The sequence below is a fragment of the Arvicola amphibius genome, chromosome 2 (genome assembly GCF_903992535.2).
Source record: "Arvicola amphibius chromosome 2, mArvAmp1.2, whole genome shotgun sequence".
In the NCBI taxonomy this organism is placed as follows: domain Eukaryota; kingdom Metazoa; phylum Chordata; class Mammalia; order Rodentia; family Cricetidae; genus Arvicola; species Arvicola amphibius.
Window position 1 is genome coordinate 16,066,214 of NC_052048.2, and position 24,709 is coordinate 16,090,922.

A 24,709-nucleotide genomic window follows, 5' to 3' on the forward strand; every position below is an offset into this window, starting at 1 on the left:
CAGAGAGGCTGAGTAGCAACTAGCTAACCATCTCTCTTTGCTGGCATTCATGGAAAACCTGTGATTCTGCTTCACCAGACCAGAAAATGCTATGCAACTCCAAACCACACGCTACTACTTCCTGTGCATCTCTCTATCTTTTCCAGATGCCCTCTGATGCTCTATGATTACTTTCTGTCAACTAGCTGCTAACACATCCTCCTGACCCAAGGTTAATTTTATTTAATTAATACAAATGCAAACTCAGAATTCACAGTGTGATCAAATAGCTCCCAACAGGCTATGAAGGCAGCCATCTCCATTCTTGTTCTCCCTTCTTAGATGTATGTATTTGTAAACATAAATTTATCATTCAAGAGAACCACCCAGTTTTCATATTAAAGGCTTATCTAAATTTGATATTCTTTTATGTGAATAAAAATGGTTAAGGTTGGTTTCCTTTTGATATGAACAAAGATCACAGGGGCTGTAGCTTTATAGGTGTCTGCTTATCTGCTGCATATTCTTGGTGATCACTAAGTCTTTACTTTTCAACACACACAGCATTATGTCACTTCTTCACACTTCCAACCAAATCTTTAGGAAGCATCTGGGGTAAGAGCAGAGAGTCTGTGCTTGCTCAAAATTACGTGTTCTGTCTTATTCATCTGGAAGTGACTAATCCCAACCCTTGGGTTTGCAGGGAGCAGAGACAGATGCATGTTTCAGGGGTTTGCTAACACTCACTTGCTGAAACACAGAGGACATATGACATCACCAATGAAATCCTGAAACTGTCCCTCCCACTGCCCTAAGAGCTGCTGAGGTACTGCACTGTAAGAACTGTTCCTTATTTTGTAATAATCCTGAGTGATGAGAGATTGACTATTCCATCTCTGAAATGCTTGGAGTCAGAAGTGTTTCAGGAGGTTTTATTGTTGATTTGGGGATAGCTACATAAACATAATGAGATATCCTGTGGATGGGACCTAATCCTAAAAATGAAATTTATTTATACTTCATATGTATCTTACACACATAGCTTCAAGATGATTATATATGGTATTTTAGCATGTCTATGCAGTGTTTGTTTGCGTGTTTATAATGCTGGGGATAGAGCTCAGAGCCTTAACCATACTAGACAAGCACTCATCCATTGAACTACATCCCCAGCCCTCTGCCTGTGCATTGAATGTCATCATCACATTAATTCAGATGTAGGATTTTACACTTGTGGAAACCTTTCTGATGGAGGAGAGTTATCAGTCTATGTTACTTTCATTGTTTAATTAATAAAGAAAACTGCCTTGGCCCTTTAAGAGACAGAAAATTAGGTAGGCGGAGTAGACAGAACAGAATTGTGGGAACAAGGAAGTAGAGTTGGGGAGACGCTTCAGGCAGTCGCCATAGTGAGTCTCCATGCTTCTCCTCTCCGAGATGGACGCAGGTTAAGATCTCTCCTGGTAAGCCACACCTCATGGTGCTACACAGATTACTAAATATGGGTTAAAGAAAGATGAATTAGGCAATAAGAGGCTAAAACTATGGGCCAGGCAGTGTTTTAAAAGAATACAGTTTCCGTGTAATTATTTTGGGCAAAGCTAGCCGGGTGGCGGGACACAACCCGCCGCTTCCTTCAACACCTTTCGAATTTTAGAGCATTTCAGATTGTGGATTTTGCACTGGAGATGCACAATATATCCTAGCTACTCAAAATGAATTTCAAAGTTCCTCAAAGAGAATTTTAAACTCAGTTTAATGTGTTTATGTGAGTGCTCCAAAGCACTGGTTCTCAACCCTGGCTCCATATAAAAATCATGTAGAGTGGTTTCATAAATATTAGCCCCTAGCTTCCCCTCCCTCTGGCCAATGCCCTTAAAAAGAGTTTGGTCTAATTAACTTAGAAAGGGATTGGGCATCAGCACTTTCCAATCAGAAAATAGTTGGCTACTCCCATCACATTCAGGCCACTATTGTACCAATAGGCATAGCATTGCTAGCTGGTTGGTACTGTAGCTCACAGAGCTCACAGCTAGGTAAGATTTGATGACTGACCTCCCCCATATTTAACCCATATTTAGTAATCTGTGTAGCACCATGAGGTGTGGCTTACCAGGAGAGATCTTAACCTGCGTCCATCTCGGAGAGGAGAAGCATGGAGACTCACTATGGCGACTGCCTGAAGCGTCTCCCCAACTCTACTTCCTTGTACATCCCCCAACAGCATATACAGCCCTTCTGGTACTTTGAAAGCCAGCTAGAAAGGAAGAAACTTCTAGATCAGCCCCAGCCGACAATAAGTGACTGTGGAGTTCTTGGTTCTGAATGGATATAGGTATCATTCCTACTCCCACAAGGCTCATGGAACAATACAAAAGAGGTGGCATAAAGATTCTAAGAGCCAGAGGTTGGGTAGGACTGCTGTAAAACGGGGCCCTTGCACTCATAAACTCACATCAGCTGTGATTATCTAAATAAGAACAAGGCAGTCAACATTCCGGCATGGATGGGAGAGGGTCCCACAAAGCCCATCTGTGGCTGAGGAGATACTGTCAGCTGACGCCTCCTGGAAAAGGGAAAATCACTGTTCTTCCAGAGTGTAGCTCTGCAAGGGGCTGCTCATGCTCCAGCAGATGCCCACACCCATGCACACATGGGCAGCACTAACTGTGACTCAGTGGGCCATAGAAAGAAAAGGAAGACATGAAGTTAAAAGTGTGCTGAGGGCATTGAGAGAAGAGAAAATGGGATGGGTATGATCCAAAATACATTGTATACATCTCCAAAATTAGAGAATAAATAAAAATACTATTGAAAATGCATTAAGACAAGAAAATGGAAGGAAGCTACTTGAAAAGGGTCAACAGAGGCATGAAGAAGGACAAACAAACAAGGGTAACTGAGAGGTGAACATGATCAAATTATAGGGTACACATTTATGAAAATATAATAAAACTGGTTATTTTATAAAGTGAATATGTGCTAATAAGAATCTTTACTTTTATGGGATGTAAACAGATGTTATTTAAGACAAGTGTTTTGAGGTGAAATTAGTTTGGAATGTATGGGTTATATTTACTGTGAGACTCCTAAGAACTTTAAATGTCTGTGATATGAGTTTCCAAGGTGTGGTGATGAATATGCAAGAAGCTTAACCTACATGGGATGAGTTTTTAGGACTTGTTTTGGAAAGTAGCCCTTTATAACAGTGGTTCCCACATCCTAGCTAATGAAGGACAGCATTAGGTATCATTTGGCAAGCTTATTAAAACAATGATTCATGGGCCACACCCTAGGGGAGGGAGAATGCATCATTCAAATGAACAAACTGAAGTGATGCTTATGCGTACCCACATTTGGGGATAAGAGCTCTACGGATCACACTATAGAAAAGTAAATAATACTTGAAAGGCCAGGGCTGGGAATATAGTTAAACTGGTAGAGAACTTGCCTAGGCTGCCCAAGGCCATAGGTTCCAGTCCCAGCACTGCATAAACTGGGAGTAGTGGTGCACACCTGTGATTCCAGCACTTAGAAAGTAGAAGCAGAAGGACCAGAAGTTTAAAGTTATCCTCACTTATGTATCAACCTGTACTACATGAGACCCTGTCTCAATAAATACATTTAGGGCTACATCAATGCCAAGCAGCAAGGAAGGTCATATTGAATAGAGCCAGATAATAGCACTTGCTATGATTTGGACATGAAATCCTCCTCAAAATATTCCTGTTTTGGAGACTTGTCTACAGCATATGGATCCAATCACTGGAAGGTAACTGGATTGTGAGGGCTCTGACATAATCAGTGGATTAACCCCTTGATAGATTGATAGCTTGATGTCATGTACAGGAAGATGGGGGCCTGGCTATAGGATGTATGCCACTGGAGGCATGCCTTTGAAGGATGCTTTATCCTTGGCCCCTGCCTCTCAGCTGTCACAAGCTGAACACCTCTGCTCCACCACATGCTTCCTGCAGGCTACTGTGCCTTACCATGACCCAGAAACAGTGGAGCCAAGTAGCCATGTACTGAAACTAGAATCAATTTGTGTCGGATATTTTGATGTAAGTTTGACAAACAAGTTTTTTACTCATGAAATAAAAATACTTATTTTCATATATTTTATGAAAAATAATGCCAAATGTTGAAAAGTGCTACTATAACAAATGACTACTTCAGAATCTCTAAGAACAGACTTGGTTGTTTATCTTTATTACTAATTGGAAAGCAATGTATAGTGACCGGCAACCCTTTATCTGTTTGTTTTTTCATGTTCATCTTCTCTTATCAGAGTTGATGGCCCATGGCCAACTGAACAAACCCAGTGGTACCATCCTCCTGAGTAATTTCTCTTAGATAAAGCTCTCAAACTTTCCTTCATATGATACTGCCTCACAGCAGGAATATTCGTTCTTCCTTGACTGAAAATTTTAGAATGTATATTTGCTTATTACTCAGTTCTCTCAAAACTGTGTGTGGTCAATACATTATTTCAGTGCTCAAACCATGAACCTACTATGGTTATTGGTAACTACATATTTGTACCATGTTTTTAAATTTATTTTTTTATTGATAGGGCCTCATGTATCAAGGCTAGCTTCCAACCTGCTATGTAGCTGGGAATGACCTTGAACTTCTGATCTTGTCTTAACCTCCTGAGTATTGGGATCACATCTATGCATCAGCCATTTTCAGTTTACATGGCCTGGGGATGGAACCCAGTGACTCGTGCTTGCTAACCAAGCAGTCTCCCAACAAATACAGCCCAGGCCTGTGCCATGCTCTTTGCTTGTAGGCACAAAAGCATTTAGGGTTAAAAAGACATAATCACTTACTTATAGCCAATAAAGACCACTGGACATTTCATGTACTAACACTGTGAAAAGTAAGAACAAAGAATACACCAAGTCTCCTACATTAAAAGTAAATAATTATCTACTTTGAAAAATATAAAAATTATACACAAGAAAAAGCTAAGCACAGATATAACTAGAGCAAATGTACGATGGCAAGACTTTGTACATACTAATACAGCTACCAGCCACTTAGCAGCCCAACACACTCAGCCTTGCTACCACTGTTAGGTCCATTTCCCATGCTCAGAGGAATTAAACAAGCCTGACCTTGTTTAATAAACAGCGGTGGACCCGGAGTTAAACCCCAGCAGTTCTCACCTGGAACCATCTTTACCAGATGACTTACTACAGATAGTATCCCCCACAGGGACGTTACCTCTTTGATTCGCTTGACTAGAGCATTCTGATCAAAAGCAACTGCTTCTGCACACTGATGCAGGTGATCTTGGTACCGTAGGCAGAGCTGCAACACCTGCTGAGAGTCCAGCTTCTCCAGTTTGGCATTTGTTGGGGACGTCTGTCCACTCAAGAGCCCTTCAAAGGAGAGAGGGGAAAATGAAATGAGAATTACTGCTGATAAACTTGGGATTGCCTAGCTGAAGTTCATAGAGGCAGGGAAAGAGACACTTAACTTTGCATCTTTTGCTCTATGCAAATGAAAGTCACTGCAACTACCCCTAGCAACGCGGCAACCACTCCCCAGCCACTTTTACCATGTGCTTCCTCTGCATTACTTTCTTAGCCCTGTTTTCCACATGACGGAGCCAGGACACAGAGAGGCTGAGCAACTCTCTGATCATCACAAAATGAGCAGTGGCTTCCCTCAGACAGTGCTCCTGGCCTTAGCACTCTACTTTAATGTATTAGGAAGACATGTCTCTTCTTGACTAAAAAGGATGGAAGCTGCATTTACTTAATTTTAATTACTATTGGTTACTAATATGGCTGCCTGGGAAAATGTATAAGGAAATTACTAGAATATGATACCAAAATTAAAACAAAAGCCAGACTGCTAGCTAACGGGCCTGAAAGGCTGTGTCTTTTCCTAACATTGGTTAGCTTAGCTGTAGCACACCAGTAAGCACAGGGGACTATGTTCTCAAAACTTTCACAGTGAACCACCATGCTTTCCTATAGGGGCATATGTCAGGTAAAATCTGCTTCAGAAGAAATCGGTTTAATCACAGAGGCTACTACACTTGCCTATGATCAGAAGTCCTGACTAGAACTTAAGCCCATGGACATTTGGTTACCAAGGCAATGCAAGTGTGATATGAAGCAAGCCCCGCCTATATATTCTCGAGAATTACTAACATTGTATTTACTGTTGTTAACTTATTAAAAGTTAAGACTGATGAAATTCTTTAGTGTTAAATAAATACATGCTTCTCACAAATATTTGAAATAATAGTTAACACGTCACAGGTTAACATATAACCTATTCTGAGGAAAATATTTTTATTTTCCAAAGCATAAAAGTCAGAAGGGTGATACTGGTTTATATTTTCACAGATCTTTTTAGTGGTTTGCTTAATAGAAAGTGCTGGATCCTCTTAGCTCCCCTGCTTGTAAGTCATCATTTCTCCTCAAAGAGTCTCTGAGGAACTCCACTATACATCCACTATACACTGGTGTGCAAATTATGTTCAAGTATTATCACAAAAAGAGTTTGACTTCAAAGACTCCCTTGTAGGGTCTTGGGGATCCTGTGACACCCGCCCTCCAGCTGGCACATTCTGAGAATCATTCATTCTGCCATACTGTGCTGTACTTAAGCTAAAGCACAAGGAGTATCAAGACATACATGACCCTGGGCATGTGCCTCCCATGCCAAAACTCAGCCCGCCCGTCCACCATCGGGCCCTTGCTATTCTCATACATGGGAATTTGACCCAAGGTTTTTCCCTTGCGGGATGTTGTGCAGTGGGCCCTGCAGCTGTGATGTGTCAAGAATCCTCAGGCATGCTACACAGTGCTTACATCCTCATGGGACTCAGCCCTTGGAGGTGGAAGCATGAGGGTCAGAAGTTGAGTTCATCCTCAACTACATAATGAATCCAAGGTCAACCTGTGATACACGAGACCATGTCAAACAAAATAAAGAATGAATTACATTCCAGGGTAGAATTTATGTTTTAATAATTAATTTTTAAGTGGGATTTTTCTCTTTTTACCTTTTATTGCAATATAATATTCAAACTATAGGAAACCAGGAAGTAAAAGAACACCCAAACAAGTCACATTTTATAATACCCAGAACTTTTCTGAGTCATTAAAGAGAAAAAAAGCAGACATTAGCCAGGCAGAGGTAGTACACACCTTTGATCTCAGAACTCAGAAGCAGAGGCAGGTGGATCTCTGAGTTTGAGGTCAGCCTGGTCTCCAGAGTGAGTTCAGGATAGCCAGGGCTACACAGAGAAACCCTGTCTCGGAAAAACCAAAAAGCAAAAAAGCAAAATAATAATAAAAAAGCAGACATCATGATACCTCACTACATAAAAGCCATCTGTCCATGTTTGCTGAGCTCAGACCTGGGCTAATGGACTCCATTTATTACGTGGTGCTTGCAAACGGCAAACACTGGTCATTGTTCTTAAGAACATGCTGAAGCCATTCTTCATACAAAAGTGAGGAGTGGGCTCCAAGGACTGGGTGAGGTAGGGATCCAGAGAGACATTAATAGAGCCAACAAATTGCCAGCTATACCCATCTCTTAATGTAAAGTGTTAAGGGGAAAAATCATGGGGGCTAGAAATTCAGTTCCCATTTTTCTGAGTTATTTTACGTTGAACATCGTAAGAGTTAAAACATAAAATACAGTACAGAGCCATATGCTTATTAAATTAGGCCATTGCCAAACTGAATGTCTCAACCCTGAGAGCTTAGTTGTAAAATTAGAAATTAACAGTATAATGTTGGACACATATTTTTTAAATGACAGAATCTAGAACGTAGACTCTAATACTTTGGCAAAAGTTACTGGAAAGGTATAATTAAGTAACATGCTATAAAAATGAAAAGAACCCCCTCTGTGTGAGCTAAATGCTAGTGTCCTCACCAAATTGCCATTTGAAATCCCACAGATACCTGCTTCCACATTCCAGCCCTAGGATTACAGGTGTGCACCACATCTGGCGTTGTGTGTGTGCACATCCTACTACGTGTGCTACGGCTCAGTACTACTATGAAGATCAGAGGACAACTTGTTTGAAATAAACCTTTAAAACTTCTTTAGGCCCCCTCCCCCTGCCTCATCCTCCCGTCTTTGGGGCCACAAAATCCCACAGCTCAGCCTGTTTGGGCTCTGGGGACCTGGAGTTGAGTGCACCCAGGCCGGTGGGAGGTCCCCTCCTTCATTTGACTGCCCGGAGCAAGGTAGGCCTTTGTCTGAGAGCTGCTTGGCCTGCAAGGGGACCTGAAAATCTGCAGGAGGATCCATCGTTCTTTGGGGTGAGTGAGGAGTGAGTGCCCGAACCGCGGCAGCTGCCCGGAGAGGGACCACCGACTCTCCACAACCCCCCCTGCCACCAGCACACTTCCTGCTCTTCCTGCAGGGGTTATTCTCCCCGGATACTGCCTCTCTCTTCCTGTCCCTTCCCAGCTCGCACCCAGAATCCTCCCCCCCTCCCCCTGCCTCATCCTCCCGTCTTTGGGGCCACAAAATCCCACAGCTCAGCCTGTTTGGGCTCTGGGGACCTGGAATTGAGTGCACCCAGGCCGGTGGGAGGTCCCCTCCTTCATTTGACTGCCCGGAGCAAGGTAGGCCTTTGTCCGAGAGCTGCTTGGCCTGCAAGGGGACCTGAAAATCTGCAGGAGGATCCATCGTTCTTTGGGGTGAGTGAGGAGTGAGTGCCCGAACCGCGGCAGCTGCCCGGAGAGGGACCACCGACTCTCCACAACCCCCCCTGCCACCAGCACACTTCCTGCTCTTCCTGCAGGGGTTATTCTCCCCGGATACTGCCTCTCTCTCCCTGTCCCTTCCCAGCTTGCACCCAGAATCCTCCCCCCCTCCCCCTTCCTCATCCTCCCGTCTTTGGGGCCACAAAATCCCACAGCTCAGCCTGTTTGGGCTCTGGGGACCTGGAATTGAGTGCACCCAGGCCGGTGGGAGGTCCCCTCCTTCATTTGACTGCCCGGAGCAAGGTAGGCCTTTGCCTGAGAGCTGCTTGGCCTGCAAGGGGACCCGAAAGTCTGCAGGAGGATCCATCGTTCTTTGGGGTGAGTGAGGAGTGAGTGCCCGAACCTCGGCAGCTGCCCGGTGAGGGACCACCGACTCTCCACAACTCCCCCTGCCACCAGCACACTTCCTGCTCTTCCTGCAGGGGTTATTCTCCCCGGATACCGCCTCTCTCTCCCTGTCCCTTCCCAGCTTGCACCCAGAATCCTCCCCCCCTCCCCCTTCCTCATCCTCCGGTCTTTGGGGCCACAAAATCCCACAGCTCAGCCTGTTTGGGCTCTGGGGACCTGGAATTGAGTGCTCCCAGGCCGGTGGGAGGTCCCCTCCTTCATTTGACTGCCCGGAGCAAGGTAGGCCTTTGTCTGAGAGCTGCTTGGCCTGCAAGGGGACCTCACAGTCTGCAGAAGGATCCATCATTCTTTGGGGTGAGTGAGGAGTGAGTGCCCAAACCGCGGCAGCTGCCCGGAGAGGGACCACCGACTCTCCACAACTCCCCCTGCCACCAGCACACTTCCTGCTCTTCCTGCAGGGGTTATTCTCCCCGGATACTGCCTCTCTCTCCCTGTCCCTTCCCAGCTTGCACCCAGAATCCTCCCCCCCTCCCCCTGCCTCATCCTCCCGTCTTTGGGGCCACAAAATCCCACAGCTCAGCCTGTTTGGGCTCTGGGGACCTGGAATTGAGTGCACCCAGGCCGGTGGGAGGTCCCCTCCTGCATTTGACTGCCCGGAGCAAGGTAGGCCTTTGTCTGAGAGCTGCTTGGCCTGCAAGGGGACCTGACAGTCTGCAGGAGGATCCATCATTCTTTGGGGAGGATCCATCATTCTTTGGGGACACCAAACACCTCCGCGCTCCTTTTGAAGGAAGAGATGGGCAGGCGCCAATGCAGGAGCTCCTCCAACAACATGAAAGGCAACATGACATCACCACAAGCCAGACATCCCGAAACAACAAGAATTGAACACCCTACCCCAGAAGATATAGAAGAAATCGACATTAAACAGTACTTTATAAAAATAATAGAGGACCTTAAACAGGAGGTAAAAAACTGCCATAAAGAAATGGAGATGACAAACAAAAAGGTAGACGAAATAAATAAATCTCTCAAAGATACCCAAGAAAAACAAGAAAAACAAGAAAAAGCAATCAAACAGGTAAGGGAAACAGTACAAGACCTGATAAATGAAATGGAGGTATTGAAGAAAACACAATCTGAGGGACGACTGGAAATGGAAACTCTGAGTAAACGAACAGAAACTTCAGAGACAAGTATTTCCAACCGAATACAAGAGATGGAAGAAAGAATCTCGGACTCTGAAGATACTATAGAAGAAATAAACTCACAGATTAAAGAACTAAACAAATCTAACAAATTCTTAACACAAAACATTCAGGAAATCTGGGACACCATGAAAAGACCAAACCTAAGAATAATTGGGGTAGAAGAAGGAGAAGAATTACAACTCAAAGGCCCAGAAAACATATTCAACAAAATTATAGAAGAAAACTTCCCCAACCTAAAGAAGGATGTTCCTATGAAGGTACAAGAAGCCTACAGAACACCAAATAGACTGGATCAAAAGAAAGCATCCCCACGCCATATAATAATCAAAACACAAAACATACAGAATAAAGAACAGATATTAAGAGCTGCAAAGGAAAAAGGTCAAGTAACATATAAAGGGAAACCTATCAGAATTACACCTGATTTCTCAATGGAAACCATGAAAGCCAGAAGAGCTTGGATAGATGTGCTACAGACACTTAGGGAACATGGATGCAAGCCTAGACTATTATACCCAGCAAAGCTTGCATTCACCATTGATGGAGAAAACAAGATATTCCAGGACAAAAACAGATTTAAACAATACGCAGCCACAAATCCAGCCTTGCAGAAAGTAATAGAAGGAAAATCACAAACCAAGGAGTCCAACAACGCCGACAATAACTCAGGCATCTAGCGACCCTTCACCAGCACAACTAGAAGAAGGGAAACACACAAACTCTACTACTAAAAATGACTGAAGTTAACAACCACTGGTCATTAATATCACTTAATATCAATGGACTCAATTCACCTATAAAAAGGCACAGGCTAAGAGACTGGATACGAAAACAGAATCCAACATTTTGCTGTTTACAAGAAACACACCTCAACCACAAAGACAGGCACCTACTCAGAGTAAAGGGTTGGGAAAAGGTTTATCAAGCAAATGGCCCTAAGAAACAAGCGGGTGTGGCCATACTAATTTCCAACAAAGTTGACTTCAAACTAAAATCAATCAGAAGAGATGGAAAGGGACACTTTATACTCATAACAGGAAAAATCCTTCAGAATGAAGTCTCAATCCTGAATATCTATGCCCCTAATATAAAAGCTCCCACTTATGTAAAAGAAACACTTCTAGAACTCAAGGCAGCCATCAAACCACACACACTAATAGTTGGAGACTTCAACACTCCTCTCTCACCAATGGACAGGTCAATCAGACAGAAACCTAACAGAGAATTGAAAGACTTAATGGAGGTAATGAACCAAATGGACTTAACAGACATCTATAGAACATTCCACCCAAATAGGAAAGAATATACCTTCTTCTCTGCGGCTCATGGAACCTTTTCGAAAATTGACCATATACTTGGTAACAAAGCAAACTTCCACAGTTACAAAAAAATATTAGTAACCACCTGTGTCTTATCGGATCACCATGGATTAAAATTAGAATTCAACAACAATGCTACCCCCAGAAGGCCCACAAACTCATGGAAACTGAACAGTCAACTGCTGACCCACACCTGGGTCAAGGAAGAAATAAAGAAAGAAATTAAAGTCTTTCTTGAATTTAATGAAAACAAAGACACAACATACTCAAACCTATGGGACACAATGAAAGCAGTGCTAAGAGGAAAGTTCATAGCACTAAGTGCCCACTTAAAGAAAACGGAGAAAGCACTCATTGGTGACTTAACAGCACACCTGAAAGCTCTGGAAAAAAAAGAAGCAGACTCACCTAGGAGAAGTAGAAGACTGGAAATAATCAAACTGAGGGCAGAAATCAACAAAATAGAAACACAGAAAACAATCCAAAGAATCAATGAAACAAGAAGCTGGTTCTTGGAGAAAATCAACAAGATTGACAAACCCTTAGCCAATCTAATCAAACGGCAGAGGGAGAACACGCAAATTAACAAGATCAGAAATGAAAAGGGGGACATAACCACAGACACAGAGGAAATTCAGAAAATCATTAGATCTTACTACAAAAGCCTGTATGCCACAAAATTGGAAAATGTAAAAGAAATGGACAGTTTTTTAGATAAATACCATATACCAAAGTTAAACCAGGACCAGGTAAATGCTCTAAATCGTCCTGTTAGTCGCGAAGAATTAGAAACTGTTATCAGAAACCTCCCTACCAAAAAGAGCCCAGGACCAGATGGTTTCAATGCGGAATTCTACCAGAACTTCCAAGAAGACCTAATACCTATACTCCTTAAGGTATTTCATAATATAGAAACACAAGAGTCACTGCCAAATTCCTTCTATGAAGCTACAGTTACCCTGATACCTAAACCACACAAAGACTCAACCAAGAAAGAGAATTACAGGCCAATCTCACTCATGAACATGGACGCAAAAATTCTCAATAAAATACTGGCAAACCGAATCCAAGAACACATTAGAAAAATTATCCATTACGATCAAGTAGGCTTCATCCCAGAGATGCAGGGCTGGTTCAACATACGAAAATCTATTAATGTAATCCATCATATAAACAAACTGAAGGAAAAAAACCATATGGTCATCTCATTAGATGCTGAAAAAGCATTTGACAAAATTCAGCACCCTTTTATGATAAAGGTCTTGGAGAGATTAGGGATACAAGGGTCATTCCTAAATATAATAAAAGCTATTTACAGCAAACCGACAGCTAACATCAAATTAAACGGAGAGAAACTCAAGGCTATCCCACTAAATTCAGGAACACGACAAGGCTGTCCACTCTCTCCTTATCTCTTCAATATAGTGCTTGAAGTTCTAGCAATAGCAATAAGACAACATAAGGGAATCAAGGGGATCCAATTTGGAAAGGAAGAAGTTAAACTTTCATTATTTGCTGATGATATGATAGTATACATAAGCGACCCCAAAAACTCCACCAAAGAACTCCTACAGCTGATAAACTCCTTCAGTAACGTGGCAGGATACAAGATCAACTCCAAAAAATCAGTCGCCCTCCTATACACAAAGGATAAGGAAGCAGAGAGGGAAATCAGAGAAGTATCACCTTTCACAATAGCCACAAATAGCATAAGATATCTGGGAGTATCGCTAACCAAGGAAGTGAAGGATTTATATGACAAGAACTTTAAGTCTTTGAAGAAAGAAATTGAAGAGGATACCAGAAAATGGAAGGATCTCCCCTGCTCGTGGATTGGGAGGATCAACATAGTAAAAATGGCAATTCTACCAAAAGCAATCTATAGATTCAATGCAATCCCAATCAAGGTCCCATTAAAATTCTTCACAGAGATTGAGAAGACAATAATCAACTTTATATGGAAAAACAAGAAACCCAGGATAGCCAAAAAAATCTTATACAATAAAGGTACTTCTGGAGGCATTACCATCCCTGACTTCAAACTCTATTACAGAGCTACAGTATTGAAAACGGCTTGGTATTGGCATAAGAACAGAGAAGTTGACCAATGGAATCGTATAGAAGACCCGGATCTTAAACCACAAACCTATGAACACCTGATTTTTGATAAAGGAGCCAAAAGTACACAATGGAAAAAAGAGGGCATCTTCAACAAATGGTGCTGGCATAACTGGATGTCAACCTGTAGAAGAATGAAAGTAGATCCATATCTATCACCATGCACAAAACTCAAGTCCAAATGGATTAAAGACCTCAATATTAATTTGAACACATTGAGATTGATAGAGGAGAAAGTGGGAAGTACTCTACAACAAATGGGCACAGGGAACCGTTTCCTATGCATAACCCCAGCTGCACAGACTTTAAGGGCAACATTGAATAAATGGGACCTCCTGAAGTTGAGCAGCTTCTGTAAAGCAAAAGACATTGTCACTAAGACACAAAGGCAGCCTACTGACTGGGAAAAGATCTTCACCAACCCTGCAACTGACAAAGGTCTGATCTCTAAAATATATAAGGAACTCAAGAGACTAGACGGTAAAATGCCAATTAACCCAATTAAAAAATGGGGCGATGAACTGAACAGAGAATTCTCAACAGAAGAAGTTCGAATGGCCAAAAGACACTTAAGGTCATGCTCAACCTCCCTAGCTATCAGGGAAATGCAAATCAAAACAACTTTGAGATATCATCTCACACCTGTCAGATTGGCTAAAATCCAAAACACCAATAATAACCTTTGCTGGAGAGGTTGTGGGGTAAGGGGCACACTCATCCATTGCTGGTGGGAATGCAAACTTGTGCAACCACTTTGGAAAGCAGTGTGGCGGTTTCTCAGGAAATTCGGGATCAACCTACCCCAGGACCCAGCAATTCCACTATTGGGAATCTACCCAAGAGATGCCCAATCATACAACAAAAGCATATGCTCATCTATGTTCATAGCAGCATTATTTGTAATAGCCAGATCCTGGAGACAGCCTAGATGCCCTTCAGTGGAAGAATGGATGAAGAAACTGTGGAATATATACATGCTAGAATACTACTCAGCGGTAAAAAACAATGACATCTTGAATTTTGCAGGCAAATGGATGGAAATAGAAAACACTATTCTGAGTGAGGTAACCCAGACCCATAAAGATGAACATGGGATGTACTCACTCATATTCGGTTTCTAGCCATGATTATAGGACATCGAGCCTATAAGTTTGGGATCCTTGAGAAGATAATAAGAAGGTGAACTCCCAAAAAAGATATAGTAATCCTCCTGGATATTGGAAGTAGACACGATCGCCAGGCAAAATTGGGAACTTGAGGGTTGGGCAAGACTGGGCCAAGGGAAGATGGGGAGAGAAAAGTGTGAAGGGGAGAGCGGGGGGAGCTCGGAGGAATGGGGTGCTTGGGATATAGGAAGGGTGGATATGAGAGCAGTGAAGCATATATCTGAATTTAAGGAGCTACCTGAGGGTTGTCAAGAGACTTGACCCTAGAGGGGTTCCCAGGTTTCCAGGGAGACGCCCCCAGTTAGTTCCTTGGGCAGCTGAGGAGAGGGAGCCTGAAAAGGCCAGTTCCTATAGCCATACTGATGAATTTCTTGCATATCACCATAGAACCTCCACCTGACGATAGATGAAGAAAATGACAGAGCCCCACCTTGGAGCACCGGACTGAGCTCCCAAGGTCCTGATGAGGAGCAGAAGGAGAGAGAACATGAGAAAGAAAGTCAGGACCGTGAGGGAACCTCCAGCTGGCGACAGATGGGGAAGGTGACTGAGCCCCACATTGGAGCACTGGACTGAGCTCCCAAGGTCCCGATGAGGAGCAGAAGGAGCGAGAACATGAGGGAGAAAGTCAGGAACGAGAGGGGTGCGTTCACTCATGGAGACGGTGGGACAGAACTAATGGGAGATCACCAACTCCAGTTGGAATGGGACTGATGGATCATGCGACCAAACCCGTCTCTCTGAGTGTGGCCAACAGCGGGGGCTGACTGAGAAGCAAAGGACAATGGCTCTGGGCTCTGATTCTTCTTCATGGACGGGCTCTGTGGGAGCCTTCTCAGCTTGGTCGATCACCTTCCTGGACCTGGGGGGAGTTGGGAGGACCTTGGTCTTAGCATAGAGTGGGGAACCCTGATGGCTCCTTGGCCTTGAGAGGGAGGGAGGGGAGGTATGGGTGGAGGGGAGGGGAGGGAAGGGGGAGAAGGAGGGGAGAGAAAGGGGAGAAGGAGGGGAGGGAGGGGGGAGGAGGAGGGAAGGAGATGGAAATTTTTAAATATAAAAAAAAATAAACCATGAGAAAAAAAAAATAAAAAAAAATAAAACTTCTTTAGCTTTTTAATGTTTTTATTAATCTTTTGAGAATTTCATTCATGTATAAAATGAATTTTGATAATATTCGTTGCTTTCAGACCCTCTTCTCATGTCCCTAACTTCTTGTCCTTTTTATAAGTAACCCATTGAGTCCAGTTAGTTCTGCTTATGTACCTCTGAGTGTGGGATCATCCACTGGAACTGGTCAACCAACCAGGAACCACACCCCGAATGAAAACTGACTCCCTCCTCTAGTAGCCATCAACTGTCAATAGCTCTACAATCTGTCTCACCTAGCACTAAATGGGTCCTAGGAACCAAACACAAGCTGCATACAGCTCTCAGCAAGCACCTTTACCTGCTGGATCATCTTGCTAATGTCATGCCTGTCGTTTTCTGTAAGTTCTAAGAGCCCAACTCAGGCCCTCATGGTCACACAGCATTCACTTTACTCAGGAGTCAACTCCCCAGCCCCTGCTCTTGCCTTTCTAACCAGAGCTGTTTTCTTGCCTTTATTGTAGTGTAATTCTTTCTAAGAATTAGAATGGTAGGGCTGGTGGTGGGGCTGAGAGGTGGCTCAACTGGTCCAGCGCTTGACGAGTGTGCACAAAGCCCAGGTTCATGCATAGACTAGACATTGTAAACGGAGACTGCTCATTCGCTCCTGGTCGCCCAGACCCGAATAATCACACAGAAACTATATTAATTACAACACTGCTTGGCCAATAGCTTAGGCATATTCCTGGATAACTCTTATACCTTAAATTAACCAATTTCTATTAATCTGTGTATCACCACAAGGCTGTGGCCTACTGGTAAGGTTCTGGCGTTCAGGCTGCGTTGTTCTCCTTCGGCTACATGATGTCTCTTTGACTCCGCCTTCTCTCTCTCTCTCTCTCTCTCTCTCTCTCTCTCTCTCTCTCTCTACATCTCTGGCTTTACTCTGCTAAGCCATTGGCTGAAACGGTTTTATTCGTTAGCCAATAAAAAGCAACATATACACAGAAGGACTTCCCCACATCAAGACATGGTGGGCAGGACTAGAATCCCAGCATCATTTTGTAGATAGAAGCAAGAAGTCCAGGAGTTCAAAATCATTCTTTCTACAAAGCAAGTTGCAGCCTTGGCTGTATGAATTCCTATTAGTACCAGACAAAGGTAGTGCATGCCTTTAATCCCAGTACTAGGTAGGCAGAGGCAGGTGGATCTCTGTGAGTTTGAGGCCAGCCTGGTCTACGGAGTTCTAGGACAGACAGGACTGTTATATAGGGGAATCATGTCTTGGAAAACCAAAAGAAAAAAAAAGAAGAAAAGAAATCCAAACAACAATAACAAAAAAAAAAAAAATCAAGAACTTTGAAGTGGCACTCAGGCCTTAAGAGAATCTGCGGCAGGGCAGGGCATGGGAAGTCTTCCTTCAGCCAAGTGTCAGTGCTTATCTGGACATGGCATAGGGACCAGAGAAACAAGAACAGTGGCTGCCAAAGTACATACAGCTTTTCTACAGGTGATCAGTGTCAAATCACATGCCTCAGTGTCATCAAGAAATGCCCCCGCCAGTTAAGAACTTAGCATTTCACCGTCTCCCTTTCCATCCAAACAACTAAGTCAAATATTCGAGTCCTCTCGTTTCTTGAACAATCTCCAGGCTAACAGGCTTGTTCTCTATTTGAATTCATCTGGTAGGAAACAGAGACACTGAGGGATATGGCAAAGGTGTGAGCTCTGGGGTCAGGTAGGCTCGGGATAATCCAGAGATTGCACTGAGTGCTATGTAATGGTGGTGGAGTCATCACACTTCTCCACACTTGTGCCCTGCATGGCCTGTGACATTTACATGGTGCTACATCTGACACAGTACATATGCCATTTATACATATTTACTCTCTCATCCAAAGTCTCCAGCTCCCAACTACTGCAGGAGTCAAAAAAGCAGAGTTACTAAATCTGTCTGTAGGGCTGAGCTAGCTTATCATACTGAGTGTGTGTATGTGCGCGCATTTGCTAGGCACATATCACTGTGTACTAGCCTTGTAGGAAATACCAAAAATACAATTCCACTTTCCAAGGTGACCACTAGAAGAAGAAGAAGACATTAAATACAAGAAGGCAAAAAAATTGGTGGGCAGCAATGGTGATGCACACCTTTAATCCCAGCACTTGGCAGGCAGAGGCAGGCAGATATCTGAGTTTGAGGTCAGCCTGGTCTACAGAGTAAATTCCAGGACAACCAGGGTTACAAAGAGAAACCTTGTGTTGAAAAACCCAAATGCAAATAAACAAACAATAAACCAAAAAAAAGTAAAGAAGGTAAATTAGAATAGGAGCTAAAATAAAAATAATTTAAAAAATTCAACTTAAAGAGGAATTTCTCAAAATAAATCTTAAAAGGGCCAGTCAATAATACATAAAACATATAATCTATGTAAGATGTAACTAATCCAACAAAACAAGACGTAAGCCCTGCACTTGGGAGATGGGAAAAGATGATCAGATCAAGGCCAGCCCTGGCTATACAGCAACTTCAAGATCAACCAGGACTGCATGAGATCCCGTGAGAAAAAAAAATTGCACAAAACAGCTGAGAAAGTAGGGACAACTGGATGGCCAAGTGCAAAATGGCAACAAAGGGGCACAAGAGCCAAAAAAAAAAAAAAAAAAGGCAAAGCAGTAGTATGATAGGATGATGCCTCCAAGAGTAAGAACTCCAAAGGACAAAGCTGACAAGTGGCTGAAATATAGTAAAAAACAAACAAACAAAAAAAAATAATAATGATCCCAAGGAAAAGGGCCAGACATGAGATCAGAAACAAAGTAGTAACCCCATTTTTTTGGCCCTTCTACCAGAACCAATCAGAGTTCCAACCAGAACCATTAGGCAAGGAAAGAAAAAGCAGGTGTTCAAACTGGAATAAAGTGGCATCTGATCATGGGGATGATGATTTTATATGGATAAATTCCTAAATATTGTAGGAATTAATAAATAAAATGCAGTAAAGTAAGATGATACAAAATCAACGTGAAAGACAGTTGCATTTCTGTACTAATAATGCAAAACCCACAAAGCACAGAACTCAAGAAAGCAGGATCAATGACAATCACATCAAAAGCCTCAAGTACTTAGGAGTTAACTCACAGAAGGAAGCAAAGGCCTTGTCTAATGACCATAAGGCTGATGAGGGACAGGGTGGAAGGAGAGACCTGACTCCTGAGGTCTGTCTCAGAACATTACTCAAACTTAGTGAACGTTTAAAACATTTCATTAGTTGAATTAAGCTAGAAAAGAACAATTCCATTTTCATGAAGTCCACAGAACAGTGAAACTCCTAGAGAAAGGAAAGAGAATAACGGTTGCCACAGTAGATGGACTTTGGAGGTTAATGGCTTCAGAGTTCAGTTTGAGATTGTGGAAAAGTGGAGGTGACAGTCATGACGCTGCATAACACTGGGAACGGACTGAAGCCATCGAAGCCAGCCTCAGGAAAGGGTGACATGATACATGTTAGGTTATGTGTAGCTAACGCTAAGTCAGGTTGATTGTTGTGCAAAACTCTTCTATACATTGTGAAAATGTGTCGCTCTGATTGGTTTAATTAAAAGTTGAACAGCCAGTAACTAGGTAGGATTTCCAGACACAGAGGACATTGGGAAGAAGAAGGGGGAGATGCCAGGAGACACCAAGAGCAAGCAGGATGGGCAGTACAGAGATGAGGTAATAATGCCACGAGGCAGAAAGTAAATTAACAAAAATGGGTTAAGTTGTAAAAGCTAATAAGAAATAGGCCTAAGCTGAGGCTGAGCTTTCATAATTAATATCAGTCTCTGTGTCGTTTTTTTGTGAGCAGGCAGCCCAAAGGAAAATCTAAACAATTAATTTTAGATTTCACTAAGTAAACACGTTCTACAATACTGTAATAAGAAGGCCAAGATAGGAAAGGTGATCAACAGGAAACAAAATGAAAATTGCATTTCCTTGTCTGGAAACAGAGTTCTTGAACCAAGCTTTCTTACAGTTTTCAACTTCTATAATTTTCACTTTCTTTAATTTTTTTTTACATTTTATTTATTTTCTGTGGGGAGGGGCACAAATAACCCAGGGCTCATGTTTGGAGTCAGGGGACAACTTGGGGAATTTGTTCTCTCCTTTCACCATGTAGGTTCCAGGGACTTAACTCAAGCCGTCAGCCTTGCAGCAAGTGCCTTTATCGACTGGCCCACAAAAATTCATTTTCTTTTTCTTTGTGTGTGCATACATATACAATAGTCATATATACATATATATGGTATATATTCACGACTATATATATGTACATGCATATATACATATATATGTATATGAGACAGTATTTCACTGTATATTCATAGTGGACCTGAAACTTGCTATACACCTCTAATTCACAGAGATCCACCAGCCCCTGCCTCCCCAGTGCTGGGATTAAAGGGATGCACTACCATGCCTGGTTATTTTTGCTGTTTTTATGCATAATAATGTTTGTCTGAATATATGCATTGCACCATGTATGTATCTACTGCCTTCAAAAGCCAAAGGGTATTAGAACCCCCAGAAGTGGAGTTACAGGTGTTTCTAAGTCTGGGAACCAAATTCCAGTTTTATTAAAAAGCAACAAGTGTTTTCAACCACTGAGATCTCTCTAGTCCCATCAAATTTTCATTTTTAAACATAATTTATTTTACTTTTTTATGTGCATTGGTGTGAGGGTATCACATCCCCTGGAACTGGATTTACAAATGGCTTTGAGCTGCCATGTTGGGATTGAGAACTGAGCCTGGGTCTCCTAGAAGAACAGCCAATGAGTGCTCTTAACTGCTAAGTCATCTCTCCAGCCCCACAGATTTCTAAAGGCAGGGTTATCTACACATTAGGTGCTTAGTATAAGTATGAATATGTCTCCTCCAAACTTATAACAGTATACGGAAGTAGAGCCTTTATGAGGTGACTAGGCAATGAGGCTCCTTTCTTAAAGGGCTCAACTGAGGAAGTCTCTTACTGTCTTTCAGCTTTTGTGGTATAGGGTCAGAGCAAAGCCTGAGCCCTGAGCCCTCACTAAACAGCTGTGAGCACCGGATCTTGGGTAGCCCAACTTTTAAAATTGTAAAAACTAAATGTCTGTTCCTTATAAAGTATGCATTCTTAGGTATTTCATTAGAGCACCACAAACAAAGACAACACTCTCTTGGGCCAGGGCTCAAACTACCAACATCTAAGAATACCCACCATCCCACTCCATTTGCTCAAGCAAAACTCTGGGTTTACATTTATTTATTCTTTGAGCAGCTGCACGTGTGTGTGTGTGTGTGTGTGTGTGTGTGTGTGTGTGTGTGTGTGTGTGTGAGAGAGAGAGAGAGAGAGAGAGAGAGAGAGAGAGAGAGAGAGAGAGTGTGCGTGTGTGTGAGAGAGAAACAGAGACAGAGAGAGAATGTGTGTGTGAGAGAGTGTGTGTGTGTGAGACAGAGAGAGACAGAGACAGAGAGAGAGAGACAGAGAGACAGAGAAAGAGTCAGAGAGAAAGATTTAGACAGGGTCTCACTCTGTAGCCCAGCCCACGCTGGCCTGGAGCTCACTATGTGGCCCAGGCAATCCTATGAGTCTGCTGCAATCCTCCCGCTTCAGCTTTCTAAGTGCTGGGATTATAGGTATGGCCCCACCACACCCAGAGTGTATGACACACATTTTACTCCTATTATATAGCAAAGAAATGAACTCACTCCTATCTCTGAAGTAAGCTTATATCACCTTTACTTGAAGATATGTGTAGTTTCTAAGTGAGACCTTATCTATAAATTGTTTGATTGCAGCCTTTGAAGATGCAGGAAAGCAGTTATATGGAACCACAAGATAAAATGATACTGAAGATCAACAGGACCACATATTAAACTTTGCTCCTTCCCCTAGCAACTACATGGAAACACACAAATACATCCCGTCATCATCCAGTCAGAGCCTGAGTGATCTACAGCAATAAACGACACATCTAGCAGGTCCTTTAGCTAGTTCTCTGACCCCTGGCCCCAAGTTCACTGTGATAACATATCTGAATCTCTATGAAACCATAAACACAAAGATCCCCATCGTGGTGCTGGAAGAACCGGATTCTACATTCTAAGTCCCTGAACACATGCATCAGTACTCTATCTGTAAAAAAACACTTGAGCTAAAAAGATTCAGACGTGCCCCCCACTGTCCCTACGGCACACAGCTGTGAAAACATGCTTCTTTGTAGAAAATGTGGGTCAATAACATTAAGAAGAAACATCACGTGATGCTCTGTAACTAACCCTCCTTTCCTTTGTGCTTCAGTTTCTCCAGAAGTAGAAAGGCATTACAAAGAGACAGGGAGAGCTGGGCCACCATAGAGGTTATATTTTGATGTCCCCAGAGCAGGTGAGAGTGACAAAGAGAAGCCAGCAGAAGCCAGCTATCTCCAGAAATCACACTCATGCTGCCAGTGTGACAAAGTGACTAAGCAATCTAAAACAGGTATTTTGAACAGGCACATGTATAAAATTCACATTGAAGTTAAAGCAATTAAGGTTAGGGAAACAGGTTTGCAAACTGATTACATCAACAGGCATTAGAACAAAACTTGTGTTTAAATTTCAGCTCTGACTACTCTTTCAGTCTCGGCAACTCTCATTAGCAAATGAGGAAGTGCTGACCCAGATACTTACAAAGCCATTAGATGAGATCACGTATGTAACATCTTCAACCAGGAAAGGAAAGGAAAGACAGGAAAGAGTAGTTTCTATTGTCAATGGAAAAGGAGAAGTGTGTGCACTCAAACCACTTCTTACAGATGATTTCTAAAACACACTTTGGGACCTGTTTACTCATTGAGTATGAAAATACATAGAAAGTTTTCCTATCATACCAATATTTGTGTATGAAATTTCCTCTAGAGACAAGATAAAACAAAATACATTGGAAGGAAATAAAGAATTTCATGGAAGCAGGCTGTAGAGTTGGCTCAGCAGTTAAGAGCACTGGTTGCTCTTCCAGGGGACTTGGGTTCTATTCCCAGCACACACAAAGCAGCTCACAAGTATCTGTAGCTCCAGTCCCAGGGGATGTGCTCCCTTCTGACCTCAGAAACATATGTAAGTGGGCATACACTCATACATGTACACATGCAGGCATGTACTCTTACAGAAAATAATAAAAAATAAATCTAAAATTTTTATGAATTTAAAAGCAAGCCATCCAAACACATGTATGTTTTTATGCTAATAACAGTAGAAAGCAATACAAAAAATACATAAAGTAAAAATATTTCCAAAATTATTTTAGGGAGCCTCAAGGATAATCTGCATTGACTCCAAAGTCTTGTGCATAAATGTGTACTCTACCTCTAAACCACACCTTCAACCCCAGGTAGTCTTTCATTATAAAATAAGATTCAGAGAAGGCTATGTAAAATCAAATTTAGGTTCATCTGAAGGAAATGATTCAAAGTTGTCCAATAAGGAAACAACTGCCCTGTATTTCAATGAGCTCTCTGGCCACACAAAGCCAACAGCCCACTTCAATAAGGAATTCCAAATCAGACATCTGTGATGGCTAATACTGTTAAATTGACAGGTCTTAGAACCAAATAGGAGTCAAACCTCTGGGCAAGGCTATAAGGGAGTTTCTAAATTGGGTAAGGAATGAGGTGGAAAAACCTACCCTAAATTCAGACACCAATATTTCAGGACTGAATAAAAAGGAAGAAGCACCAGAACAAGCACTTCCTGGGTGGCTACAACGGGCCCAGCTTCTGCCTTGCCTTCCCTGCTTTAATGAATTGTATCTTCAAAGTGTGAGCCAGTGTTAGGTAAACCAACACTTATTTAACTTGCGTTTGTTAGAGCATTGAGGAAAAAGCCTTCTCTCAGAGGCTCAGGGACTGAGTGCTTCCTCCTTTTCTAGGGGACCTGAATGCAGTTCCCAGCACCAACACTGGATGCCTCACAATTTCCTGTAGCTGCAGCTGTAAGAGATCTTCTGGCTTCCTCTGCACTCGCTCGCAGAAAAACATACATACACACACACACTAGTAAGATAATAAAAGCAAATCTTTTTTAGAAAGGGAGGAAGGAAGAAGTAATTAGCGTATCACTCAAGTCAGAAACAAAGTCCTTTCAGGCTGAGATCCTATGAGCCTTGTTTGCTACAAGACAACTTTCTGGAACTAGTAGAAGGGTGGAGTTTTGCTCTAGTACTGCCCCTAGTAACAAAAGGATCTCCAGACTAAAGCCAGAGACAGATTTACCACTCAACTCAAACAGGAGAGGTGAATGTATGCTCTGATTCTGAAGCATGTTTTTTCCCTCTTTCAGCGTGTTTTCCTTCCTGGATGCTATGCTCACAACCTATTGGATCCAAATCTGTCAACATTCCCTGGCCTCTCCTACTGAGCTATCCCAGAGAAACAAACATATACGAGGATTTACACAGCCAATTTTTCTTTTTTAGGCTCCAGTGTGAATGTCCTAAAACAAGAGAATGATTAAACTAATATATTTGCCCAAAGTTTGCTATTAAGCTGGTGTTTTCATATAATATCCAAATGATATGTAGAAAGCCAGAATGCAATTTTAATCAAAACTGTGACATAAAATACACATTCAGTACAATTCGAACTATAAGCAAATGCATGCCCTAGTGTCTGTCCATATGACAAGTAGGAAACATATAACAAAATGTTAATGATTATTCCTATATG

At 42.4% G+C, this 24,709-nt stretch overlaps 1 protein-coding gene across 2 annotated transcripts in view; it reads right to left on the reverse strand.

Moving 5' to 3' along the window:
• Positions 1-24,709, reverse strand: part of Borcs5 (BLOC-1 related complex subunit 5) — a 90,684-nt gene that overhangs the window by 26,930 nt on the left and 39,045 nt on the right. For both annotated transcript variants that reach the window (XM_038320068.1, XM_038320067.1), the window contains exon 3: positions 5,212-5,369. In XM_038320068.1, coding sequence (XP_038175996.1) covers positions 5,212-5,369 — 158 coding nt within the window. The remainder of the gene's footprint in view (positions 1-5,211; positions 5,370-24,709) is intronic.